Here is a 13,672-nt window from a genome sequence, read left to right as displayed (position 1 = left end):
TAATGCAATATTTCACTGCACCTTCCATTTTTAATAGTTTAAAATATATGAGATCTACAAGAGATTAGAACAAGATTTGAAAAGGATTTATTCATGTGAGCTTGTGAGGAGCCACGGTCGCTGACTCTCTTCTTATTGTTTATATGAATATAAACAATATATTTATATAAATAAAGAAATTTAAAAATGAGATTATCAAGAGGAAACTTACACTCATAAAGCTGCTCTTGGCAAAGCAAATTTGTTCAGCACAACACAGCAGCCAGACCATCATTCTGCCGCCACCATGCTGGACAGGACAGGTAAAAAAAAGGATGTTTGTTGTGCTTCTAAAAAATATTGAGCATAATGACGTGAATATAACATTCCTTTGTAGAAACCAGGGTATTATTCTCCTCTGTCTATCAAAAGGAAAATGTTCAGTTACTTCTAACATCCACAGACCATCACACACCTGCCTGTATCAGCACCAACCACCTGACCTGCACTGTGTACAACGTATAACATATTAACATCATTGTGTACTGTATACTCGGCACATACTATGGCATAGTTATGGTTAAATTAAATTATTTTAGTCTGTTCTTCTTTGGTTCTTTGTTCTTTTTTTTTGTTTGTTTTTTTTAAGTGATGTAAAAAAATATATAATATATATATACATATATATATATATATATATGCTGGTAATATATATTGAGTGACTATGAACTGATGGACTTGACTCAGATACTGACAACGATCTGTGTTAAAGGAAATCTTTTCCAATAGTAGATGATTGTGCATTATGTTGGTTTGTGATAGCTACACTATTTTTTTTTTTTATTTATTTATTTTTTTCTTCCCTACATTTGAAGCATTTTGTCCAAGTAAAGGAATCCCGTATGTTAAATACATTGCAACCTGCAGGATGATGGGGAGGGAGATTGCGGAATTCAGGATAACCCAGCTGTCACGGTAAGTCTGTTTCTGTGGAGGTTTGCAGCAGATGTGATGACCTCTGGCTGAGGGATCAAATGATGTGGAATTATTAGAGGTTATAGGCGGTGAATTAAAAACACTCGGAGCAGCTTGAGACTTTAGTCTGTTGGTCTGGCAGACCACTAGCTTCCATACTCAAACGTCTTCTGCTCTATATTCTTCCTCCAGAAAATGCCCCCTACAGACCCTGGGCCCATCGGGGGGGTCTTCCTCTGCAGTGCAGCTACCCGGCGCAGCAGGACAGTCCCCCATTTTAGTATAAGTTTCTGAAAACTGACAGTTTTGTTCTCGGCCTGAACTCTGTAAAACCCATTTTTACACCCAGAAGCAACACAGTATTGTCCCTCTTTGTCTTATCTTCTTCTTTGGTTCATTCACACTGTTATCTCTCTCACTTTGACGCAGACAAGCGGACTCTCATAAGGACCACGAAACCAACCAACCCGTGAGTCACAGTTTACTGCAAGATGGCGGCGCTCTTGCTATGAAGGATAGAACGCTGCTATGTTTTTCTTTTATGTTTATATTTGTCACGTTTGTTATATAATTATTGATAGAATAGGACTCAGTAAGAAAAGTTACTGGTATCTAGTAAATAATGGTAATTTGGGTGACTGTTTCATTTCCACTTTAAAGCAGACATAAGGGACTCAAGTTGAGTACTTAAGCTTTCAAGTCTGAGTGCCATTAAACTGTATTTTTATATTGATTGTGTAAATGTAATTAACTACATGCTGCCTCTTTGTTTCTCCAGATTTAAGGTTTTCATGTGTGAGTGGTCAGAACATTTTATTCTAAGACTGTAGAAGTGCATGCTGTTCTGTTCGCACCACAGTGTTAATACACTACTTCATGATTACTCATTTATTTTATTAATCTGCTTGGTTGAAGCAAAATCCCACCAGAAAGGAAGTGGTGGCTATGGAGCGATTACAGATCAAGAAAGAGTTGGGATTGATTGTTGGTAATAAACTGATTACTTGGAACGTCTGTTTATTTCCCTGTTAAATGGAGCCATGTTTGTAAGGAAATTTTATTTGTAGGCACGTTAGACAAAGGTTTGCAGCTGATGACAAGACTGGGATGAAGAGTGTGCTTTGGCAGTTGGTACGTTAAAGACCTGGGATAGATTGGCAGCTGATCGATTGATCCGAGTACAGAGGTGTAGGTAAGGGCCCTGATTGTTGACAGGAACTTAACAAGGTTCATGGATGAGAAGGTGTGTAATTTAGAGCCAAAACCATTTAAAAAGTCACAGCTGTGCTAGTTGTAGGATAGAAAAGATCAAATTTATGACACAAAATATTGTATTTACAAGTTTTTAACAATAAAAAAGTAATAAAAAAAAGCTGAAGACCACATTTATAGGCCCATGTTGAGGTTATAAAATTTAGGTATTATTTGTAGAAAAAATGAGACTTGGAAAGAAGAATCTGCCAGCTGACAGGCTTAATTCTTCCAACCTGGTTCCAGTTTTACTAACACCAGCTCTGTAGGATGAAAAAGAGCCTGTTTTCTATGGCTACAAGTGGGATGTTGCTGCTCATTCTGGAATTAACAAAGTAAATATATGCTGCAGACATGGCGCCTCAGGCAAACCTATCCAGTTTCACAACACCTGCACTACTGAAACACGTTATCATCTATGGAGAAAGAAAAGAAGCAAGAAGAAGAATTTTCATCATATTTAGTGCAAAATGCTAAAAACAGAATCAATCATCTCGCTGTGTGTCCTGGTTGTTGGGGTGGCTGCTCCTGGCCTGCCCTGGAGGGGCCTCCGGGGGAACGGGGGTGTCTACTGCCACCAGCAGCTCACCTTCTGGAAGAAAGTTTGCTTCCTTCTGGACTTACATCGCTAGTTCCCTCTCCTCTCTCACACAGCGATGATGGTATGACGAAGAACGACATAGACAAGAATCAAGGATGGGACTGATTGTAAAACATGGAATATGGGGGAATTTGCTCATATGTGCTTGTTATCCATTACCCTCACTAATTTAAGAGTTTTCCACCGAGCCTGAGCAACATGAAGCAGAAAAGCTGGATGAGAGCTGAACGGCTGCAGCTCCCGTCTGCATGTCGTCATCGGCCCTGACCCAGCTCAAGCCTCCCGTACAAGCTGTGACATGGAATGTGATGTCATTCCATGTCATTTCCATGATGGAATGACATTCCCATAATGAAATGGCGTTCCTGTGATGGAATGACGTTCCTGTGATGTTGAACCCTCCCCCCCACATATAATGGCAGGGAAAACACTAGTAAAAGAGGCTGCCATGCATTTAAAACATAAGAGAATAAGAAAATGTTTGTGGCAGACAGAAACACGGTGTGTAATAAAGCCAAAGAGAAGCTGCTTCTCACAGAATTCAAGTCCAAGTAGATAATTATTGTGAAAAAGATTAAACGTGAATCCAGAGGAGAGAAATTTGCCAGAAGCAGCTCAGCCTCATGAGTTCTTTTAAAGTTTGATGTTTACACTCATTTAGTTCAGTGAAGATAGAACTTTAACTTTATTTTTTTATGTGTTTTTTTTTACTTAATATTCTAGCTTCAAATAAAGACCAACATTTTTCTAAATCTCATTATTGTTTACAATAATTTAAATAAATTTAAATATCTATCTGTAAGGATGAAAAGAGGATCATTAAAACGTATTAAAATGAGCTGCTGACAGCAACGCTGCAGCGATCTGGGAGAACCTAAATATTTTACTGGTATTAAAAAGTTAGTCTGGAGCCCTGCCGTGAGATACTGAACACATCTCCTGAATGTGTTGAACATTGTAATGTCTGAATGTCTGAAGTGGCACAAACAGGGTAGGAAGAGTTAAGTGCCAAAGTTTGGTGGATTATAATAATAAAAATGAGAGAATTAAAGAACATGGTAAATGGTCTGTATTTATATAGCGCTTTTCTGTACCTGGGATGATACCCAAAGCGCTTTACATCATCCATCACATTCACCCATTCACACACATTCACACACTGATGGCGGAAGCTGCCATGCAAGGCGCTCAACCACGACCCACCAGGAGCAACATGTAAATTATTACTCCAGAACGCACAACTTCAGATATAGTTAGTTTAGCTTAAAACTACTGTAAAAAGTTTAAAATCCTTATAAATTCCTTCAAATATTGACGGTACATTTTGCCCAAATTTGTTTACCAACTTTTCTTAGAGTGCATGCTTTAGCCTTTATGTTAAGGTTTTAATTTAGTTTTTCTTCACCGGGATTTTACTTAATTTAAGTCGATTTCATAAAATATACAGAGAACTGTAGCAGCCACACAAAAACCACAGAGAGAAACATAAGCTTCTAATTAAAGACTGAAATAAAAGCACTCGGAGAGCACAGATTGTTGTAGCCAGTGATTGTGGACATTATTCTTGAGTCTCTAATGCCAAAATGATTCCTATTTCCCCATAGCAAAGAATTCCTGGATTCAGCCATTGATCCAGATCACCCCCATAATCTAATCACTTGTTTCGTATTACAATTCTGAGGTTTACTGAAACTTTAATCAAACTCTGCCCAAAAGTTTCTGAGTTATGTTGCTGACGGACAGACAGACAAACCAACGCTGCTGGATACATGACCATGACATGATCACGTCAGCATGGTCAGTGACAGTCCTTCAGAAGACTGATGCCTGCCCGACAACACCAAACATTTTCCTGGAAACCATCTGCATCAGCTGGAGGAACTGCTGTTGTTATTTGCACCCAGCGTCAATAAAGCAGGAGGAAAAGAGGAAGTTTAAAATAAAGGCAGCCAAGCGTTGAAAGCTTCCAAACCCATCATAAAATTGTTCAATAGAATTGATGACATGCCAACGAAAACAGTGTGATGTAATGCATTTTAAACAGATGCAATCATCTTAGATTGGACACTTTGTCATCAATGTGGAATCTGGTCATTTCTGGCAGCACAATCAATATGTAAGAGTGTAATGACACACAAAGAAAATAAGCTGAGCTGTACTCACAAACTCTGTCGCAGCTCTGCTGTATCTCTAGATGTGCCCAGAGACTGAAGATTTTTCTCTAAGGTGACAACTGGAGAAACAGACGATGCAAAGATCAGAAAATAACCTGGGCTTACAATCATGCTCAAACAACAAACACCGAGGTGAGCTTCCTATTTACTGCATCACTATTTTTATACTTAAATCTGATGTTCTAACAGCTCAAAAACTGCAACCCAGAGCTACTTTAAACTATTTGTTAGGTGGAAATCTCATGTTACACAACTTTAAACACTCGTATTTCAATTTTAAATGAAGTATCAATACCAAATGTTCAGCTTAACATCTAGTAATGGGAACCATTAAAACCATAAAGTGAAGCTACACAGCAAACTTTTACAGTCAAACCACGTGCAAAACCATGTGCAACACAGAAACATGTGGCTTTGCACATTTTTCACAAGTTAAAATAACACATGAAATATGTGGAGCACATGTAAAACACATTGTTTACATGTGAGAAAATATGGTTTTGGAACATTTTCAGTGTAATGAAATGTGAAAGCCACATAGTCACAAGTGAAAAACCATTTTATTTTACATACATACATGAACTCATTAGAAGATACATAAAACACATCTTTTTCACATGGAAAATGTGGCTTATGAACATTTTCAATTAAATAAATGTGAAACCAATACAAATTCCCATGTGAAACCTGTGTAGACACATGTGGAAGTCATGTATATTTCCATATGAAACACAAGGAAACATTCATGGGGAATCTATGGGATCATGCTGCAGATTTGCCCCAGTAGTCCCATGTTTTTCTTTTTCTTTTTCTTTTTTTTTAATGAAAAAACATGTGAAATATGTGGATCACATGTGAAATGTTTATTTTGTATATGGGAAATGTGGTTTTGAAACATTTTATGGTAATGACAATTACCTACCTGAACTAATGCAAATTCCCATGAGAAACAAAAGGAAATATTCACATGAAACCAAAGGTTGCACAAAGGTGTTGCACATGTGGTCACATGTTTTTCGACATACTAAAATAATGTAAAATATGTTGATCCCATGTAAAATGATAATTTTGTACATGTGTTTTTCATGGTAATAATGTTGTACATGTGAAACCCATGCAGTCACATGTGAACCTTATGTACGATTCCATGTAAAACACAAGGAAATATTCATGTGAAACCTATGGAATCATGTAGTTTTGCACATGTGGTAATCTGTTTAAATTTAACAAATTGAAGTAATGTAAATAGAATAGAATAGAATAGAATAGAAATACTTTATAAATATGTGGAAAACATGTTAAAAAAACTTTTTGTGCAAAGAGAACATGTGCTTTGAACATATCTATTGCATTCCATTAATTTCTGGGAGATATTTGACTATCATCCTCATCTCTTAAGGCTGACTCAGTTTAAATTTCACGTCATATTTTTTACTACTTCCAATGTTTAATCCACCATTTTGGTTCCATATTACTCCACGTCCTTCAGTTCGTACCTGCTCTGCTATTACCCCTGGACAAATTTCTTCCTCAGACTTAAGTAAACATAGTAAAAACAAACACATACATTTACTGAGTTTATGTCATTTTACCGTTGGCGTTGATCTGGAAGATGTTGGAGGAGGTCTCCTGGAACACATCCTGTAGTTCTGCAGGGCTGACCTGTGTGGCTTTGGAGAAAACACAGTACAAGCAAAGCATCACTGCAGACAGAACACACCGTTACAGCATTTAAAACAAAAACATAAAAACTACAACAGCATCCACATCTCTACAGGTTTCCCTCCTCTTAATAAGTTTTTTTTTCTAATGCTAGTCCATGCTAACTTAAGTAGGGATTTTTGTTCTCTCTTTTAATATTAATAACAATAATAATAATTAGATTTATATAGCACGTTTCCATACTGTACATCCAAAACACTTTACACTGACTCATACTTGGTGGTGGTAAGCTATGTTTGGGACAGGCAGTAGGAAACGTAGCCGTCAATTCACATCAACAGCTTCTCCAACTAGTTTTTCTCATTCATTTAAACACCAGGTTTATAATATTGTAGCGGTTCCATAGTGGTCCCGCTAATGTTAAGAGTTGTGTTAAGAGTAGTGTTAAGAGTTGTGTTATTTCCCCATGGTTCTAGCTAATGTTATGGGTGTTAGAATGTTTGAGGCCAACAGTAACCGCTATTGTGAGCAATAAAGCTGTCGTTCTCTGAGAAGCTTCCACCTGTTCTTTACACGTCTGGTACACGTACGTTCTTTACACGTACAGTATTTTAACCTGATTTGGTTTCTGTTTTGTGAATCTTTAGCAGTTTAACTCCCTCCCTCCACTGGGAGACCCAAGAGGTCCTCCTCAGCATTGGACAGTCAACTAGAGACATTAGGCTCTTTCCGACTGTAGGGACCTTTTGCAGTTCCTATAACCTTTTCAGGAACCAGGCCGTTTTTTCGCGCATTCCGACATATAGGAACTAGGGACCAAAGCCCTCAGTTCCTAGAACCATTTTAGCTCCTGCTCCGAGGCAGGGTCTGAGCGGGGTTCTATAGGAACCCTCATGACGTAGGTGTTTGGTGACTGGTAGCTACGCCCTTTGCCAGATTTCCGCATTTTGTGTCCCCGCCACATTTAAAAAACACGGTTGCACATACGGACAAAAACAAGAACAGAGCAAGCGATAAATGGACCGACGAGAAGGTTGAAGCTCTTCTGACCGTCTACGCCACAGAGGATTTTCAGAGAGGTTTTGAAGGTTCGCAGCGAAATATAAAAATATTCCTGACGATCAGCTCTCAGTCAGAGAACGCGGGATAACGCAAAGCAGCGCACGTAGAAAACTCACACAAGACTACAAATAAATTAAGGACCGCGACAACCGGAGCGGGACGAACCGAAAAAACAGTAAATTCGACAGCTTGTACCACCAACATGTTTACTCGGGCAACGCCGCAGCAAATGACTCCTGCGTGCGGCACGAAAAGCCAGTGTGATAAGCAGAGCACATGTAAATAGTTATTTTTGCTCTGCTGTATTCACTATAAAAAAATAAATGACTTTGTAAAGTGTTTGAAGTATTCTGTTTGTGTCTGTTAGATGTGCTTTGGCCAAATCTATAAAATATTAGCTAATAAAAATATTGAGTAGTTATTAACTTATCACAGCTATGAAATATTAAATAATCCATCTTTGGTCGCTACATTTTAAGTCTTATCCTGGGTGTAAATTACATTAGTTCATCAACTTTATAATATGCTCCATATCACAGAACGAAGTTTATCATGTTTAACCAAGATCTGACACAAATTACACACCTGTAAACATTTCACCACCCTTTTTATATTTTTACCTTCATATACGCTAAATCTGTGTGACTATGTCCTCATAATTCTAAACCATAACTCAGTCACAACCAACCCTTCAGTGACGGATTACTCCTCCACCTTTCTACTGATGAGTCCATAAAACACACAAAGCTTAATAGCAGATGATGAGATCTTTATTTTACACATAACAAAAAAAAAAAAAAAAAAAAAAAATGAAATGATGCATTTTCTATGGAACATTTTCTCTTTAAATGTGTACATCATGTATACATGTATGTTCTGTCTGTCGAACTTCCAGAACATGATGCTTATTATGAAGAGGTGTGTAGTGATTAGCTGGAAGGCAGGAGGTAAAGCATCCAGGCTGTTCTCCATCTCCTTCAGTATCTGCAGCAGGTGGTTGTGTCCATCCTCTCCAGTGCAGCTTCAGGCGGCCACAGATGTATTGAAATGTCTCCCTGGACATACAGAAATTCTCTGTCCACTGCTCATCGGTAAAACTGAGAACAACCTTTTCCCACTAGTTATCAGCTTTGCTCCGGACCAGCCGGACGGTGAGGAGGTTCAATGAGCTGCAGCAACGTCTGAAACGCAGAACACGAGTTACAATAAACCCGCCGTCTGAAATATTTACTTATTATAATCTGCTCAACACAGACAGTAGAAAACCATCTGAAATGTTTACTCATAAGACACGTATACAATCGGCGCATGTTTAATAAGTTAAACTTACACGTCGTCTCCTTTGTCTGCGGCGTATCTCCTGCCGCTGGAGTCTTCATCTTCTGACTTTCAGGAGCCTTCCAGCCTCGACGTGAGACGCCTGATTTTATAGTCCATCAGTAACATCTCCATCAAGCAGAGCATGAACACTACGATCTCTTCCTTCTCCATATTAGCTTGCCGTGTTGTTTTGTTTTTAGCGGGTTGTTTTGTTGTTATGTGGCGCTAAAGTCACACGTCACTGTCGCAGATGTATGCGTCACATCGGTCCCGCTACCGCCCCCAACTCATGTGCGAATGCAACATGAAACAGTTCCCCTGGAGAAGGTAGTTCTTAGAACTAGGACAGTTATTAGAACTACGTTCTTAGAACTTCTCTGTCGGAATGCGCCTATTTACAGTAGGCAAACTGACGTGTATCCACACTGGTGAAGGTTTTTCAGAACTGTTGATTGGAAGACCCAATGTGCTGACTAAACAAATGCCAGACCACATAAGCAGTAAGCTTCACAAAGTAAAAAAGTTTAAAGATTAAAAATCAAGGCAGAGCTGGATGATGTGTTGCATGTCCATCTTTTCAGCTACTGGACAGCCACCACAGCAGCTACAACTGAAATTATATAATATGAATATATAAGTTTGAAAATGGCAACCAATTTAAATTTCGGTAGGTCATTTATCTAAGCTTATGTTGACATTCTAACATCTTAATTTACTCTGTTGTCTGGATATTATGTTTATTAAGTTAAACTCTAGGTTTTAATGGAGCCTGATGAGTTCACATCAATCTTTAGGACCATGTTTACTTACTCATAGTAAAGTCTACCATCTTTGGTTCTGGTTAAACTGGTGTGAACACATGGTGGTTCATCAGAAAGCGCTCAGGTTCTGGGATTTGAGAATGAAGATGGTGCCAGAACCAGAACCAGACCCGTTTCTGCATGAAAGCACTATCTAGGATGTGCAGCAAAGGAAAACGAGCTGGTTCGTTTGTTAAGCTGAGGAAACTCAGATTTTACACACTGCGCTACCATCGATACAGTCTGCTCACTAGCCAACAAACCTGCTGCAACTTCACAGAGGAAATCCAGACTTTTGCAGACCTGGATCTACAAGCCCATCCCGGACACCAAGCTACTTAATCTATGTGTGTATATAATTACCAGACAAAAGAACATAATATGTTCTTTAAGTTATTGCGATATTTGGTGGGAAGTCATAGGATAGCTTTCATGAAGCAGTAGCAGAAAGAAATCTTTAGACAATGGACATAAGGAAATGGTTGAACAATAACATGTAGAAACCTGTGTCAGGTGTCACGGTGCAAGAATCAACCACTTCTAGCAGGTTGGACGATTCAAGCAACATGATGAGACCGACAGCAGCCACAGGTGCAGGTGTCCCACCTTCTCCTCTGCCTCTGGAAGCATCGTCTGCAGCTGGATTAAACTCTGTCCGACTCATCCTTGCTACGTGTAGTAGGTTGTAATTATATTTTAGTATGTCAGGGTTTTTCTGCTGCACATGTTTCCTTGACATTTTACAGAGTTGAAGTTACACAAGATGAACCAGGATCAGTTTGGTTCAGCTCTAGCAGTCTCTCTCTAAGATGAACTTGTGTGAACATGTGCAGGTTAGTAACTGATCGTTCCCCCACGGTTCCTCTGTGATTGGGGTGTAGAAGTTTGGTGAGGGGCCTGATCATGATGAAAACATCTGAGTTGTGCTGAGTGTTTGTGTTGCTTAGTGTAAAATTTGATCAGTCAGTCAGAACGTATCTCTCATAATTTTTTTTTTTCTTTTATTAACCGAGCTTAGCCATATCCGGGGTTGGGTTGCGGGGGCAGCTGCCTAAGCAAGGAAGGCCAGACTTCCCTCTCCCCAGCCACATTCACCAGCTCATCCGGGAAGATCCTGAGGTGTTCCTCAGCTAGCCGAGACATGTAGTCCATTCAGCGTGTCCTGGGTCTCTCTGGGTCCTCCTGCCTGGAACACCTCACCAGGGAGGCATCCTGACCAGATGCCCGAGCACCCTCATCTGGCTCCTCTCAATGTGAAGGAGCAGCGACACTACTCTGGGCCCCTCCCAGATCAACAAGCTTCTCACCCTATCCCTAAGGGAGAGCCCGGCTACCCTGCGAAAAAAACTAATTTCTGCCTCTTGTATTCGTAATCTTGTTCTTTCGGCCACTACCCACAGCTCATGACCATAAGTAAGGGTAGGAACGTAGATCAGCTGGCAAATCGAGACCTTTGCCTTTTGGCTCAGCTCCTTCTTCACCACGACAGACTGATGCAGAGTCCGCATCACTGCAGACGCCGCACCGATCCGCCTGTCGATCTCCCACTTCATCCTTTCCTCACTTATGAACAAAACCTCGAGATACGTGAACTCCTCCACTTGGGAAAGGACCTCATTCCTGACCCGCCTGCAGAAAGTACTCCAGCCTTTTCCAGCTGTGGACCATGACCTCGAACTTGGAGGTGCTGATTCTCATCCCAGCAGCTTCACACACGGCTGCAAATCATTCCAGCGAGAGCTGAAGATCACAGCCCGATGAAAGACAGAACCACATCATCTGCAAAGAGCAGAGACCCAATCCTGAGGCCACTGTAGTTGGAGCACACCCTCTGGTCCCCCTTTGTGAAGAGGGGGACCACCAGCCCAATCTGCCAGTCCAGGGTAACAGTCCCCGATGTCCATGCGATGCGGCAGAGGCATGTCAACCAAGACAGCCCTACGGCATCTAGAGCCTTAAGGAACTCCGGGCGGACCTCATCCATCTCCAGAACCACCAAGGAGCTTTTTACCCACCTCCGCGACCTCAGCCCCAGAGATGGGAGAGTGCATGCCAGAGTCACCCAACTCTGCTTCCACATTAGAAGACGTGTTGGTGGGACTGAGGAGGTCTTCTAAGTATTCCCTCCACTGACCCACAATGTCCCAAGTTGAGGTCAGCAGCCCCCCATCCCCACTGTACACAGTGTGAAAAAATTAATCCTGACCCTGAACATTTATGGTGTTTCTCAGTGGAACCGCTATAATTGATCTGAATCTCAGAAATCACACACCACACCTTTTCAACAATAACGTCCTGTTGTTGTTGAATCCACAACTTTTTCTATATAAGAAAAAAACATTTTTTTCTAAATTGCTTACAAGCAAAAATTCACACACTTTTAAAATGTGAAGGAGATTATTTTAAAAATAACCTCTGACACATCCTTTGGCAGAGCCAGATTTGTGGTTATGGTACAACAACATAAATAAAGATTGTAATACTTCATGTGACTACAATATGGTCCTCACACATGTAATGTTTTTAATATCCAAAAATAAAGTTTTCCAAGTTGTCATTAACAGAGTGAATATACTACTGCACCCTGTGCTGGAGCGCCCATGTTAATTATCTGTGCTGCAGACGACTCAAAGGCTTTGTTGCTTACGCAGATTCAGGCTGCTTGGGTTTGACCTCAGATCATGCTCATTTTCTTTGTTCTTGGTAATGTCATCAGATATGGTATGGTTGCATGGCTCAGCACATTAACAGTTCAGTCTACATCTAGAGATGAAAGTAACTGGGTGAATAATCAGTGACCAGTAGCTGTACTGGGATGCGTCGGTACAGTCAAGCCAGCAATGTATGCAAGCTGATGTCACATGGAGGAACATCTATCACTTAACAGAATTATATCTACACCATGGCAGTAACATACAGCAATGCACTTCTACATGTTGTTCTACATCAACACTGAAAATATAATTGGCTGTTTGTTTTTCCAAATTTAACATCTGATGACTGCTGAAAGGGGTAGTGCACCCCAATGTGTTTTTTGAGCTGTAATCAACACAGCCCCTGCCCCCAGATGCAAATAGGTGGGTCCTCGCCTTACAGGCATAGAAAACCCCGCCCACCAACGCATATGAAGGGATGTGAATTTATCTGGTGTAAATCTGCTAGTTTCAGATTTCTATTTTTCCACAGAGTTTCTGATGAAATATTCCTGCAATGGGACAGATTTGTGCTTTTGAGGAGTGTAAAAGTAACACCGGACTTTATTTTTTACCTGCTGATCGTCATCTGGCGACAGACAGCATTTTTTTTAAATTTGGCAGTAAGTGGAGTTATGCAGGGGTGGAGTTACACTTTAAGCTCTAATAATCAGCTAATCATTTACTAAAATCTAGGCCTTAAAATAGATTAAAAAATTCTAATTTTTGCTCCAGGTTTCCTGGTCAATGCTCCTGAAACCACATTCATGGCTCCTAAAAGGTAAACCTGCCTAACCAGCATCTGCACAGCACCAGTGATTTAGAGAATACATCCTCTTGTTATCTGAACCTGATCCATCTGGCTGTATAAGGACCAGCAGGTTTTACAGCTGTGTCACCAGCAAACGTCAGCTAATAATGAAAATAATATATATATATATATATATATACACTAACGTTCAAAAGTTTGGGGTCACTTTGCCATGGGATTCAATAGGGAAGTGACCCCAAACTTTTGAACGGTGAAACAGGCTACGGTTTTACATCAACATCTTGCTAGTTTCCTCCTCCTCAGGATGAGCAGAAAGATAAAGAAACAATAAGTGAGATGCTGCTGGGACAGAAAAGCCAATCAGCTGATCACCGATAGTCACG

At 40.2% G+C, this 13,672-nt stretch overlaps 1 protein-coding gene across 1 annotated transcript in view; it reads right to left on the bottom strand.

Moving 5' to 3' along the window:
• Nucleotides 1-13,672, bottom strand: part of tsnare1 (T-SNARE Domain Containing 1) — a 259,358-nt gene that overhangs the window by 138,441 nt on the left and 107,245 nt on the right. The window contains exons 3-4 of the mRNA XM_041988457.1: nucleotides 6,573-6,650; nucleotides 4,970-5,039 (exon numbers count right to left, since the gene is read on the bottom strand). Of these exons, the coding sequence (XP_041844391.1) occupies nucleotides 4,970-5,039; nucleotides 6,573-6,650 (148 nt within the window). The remainder of the gene's footprint in view (nucleotides 1-4,969; nucleotides 5,040-6,572; nucleotides 6,651-13,672) is intronic.

This window comes from Melanotaenia boesemani, chromosome 6, assembly GCF_017639745.1.
Source record: "Melanotaenia boesemani isolate fMelBoe1 chromosome 6, fMelBoe1.pri, whole genome shotgun sequence".
Lineage (NCBI taxonomy): Eukaryota > Metazoa > Chordata > Actinopteri > Atheriniformes > Melanotaeniidae > Melanotaenia > Melanotaenia boesemani.
The sequence above is the reverse complement of the archived record's forward strand: the minus strand, read 5'-3'. Positions and strand labels throughout refer to the sequence as shown.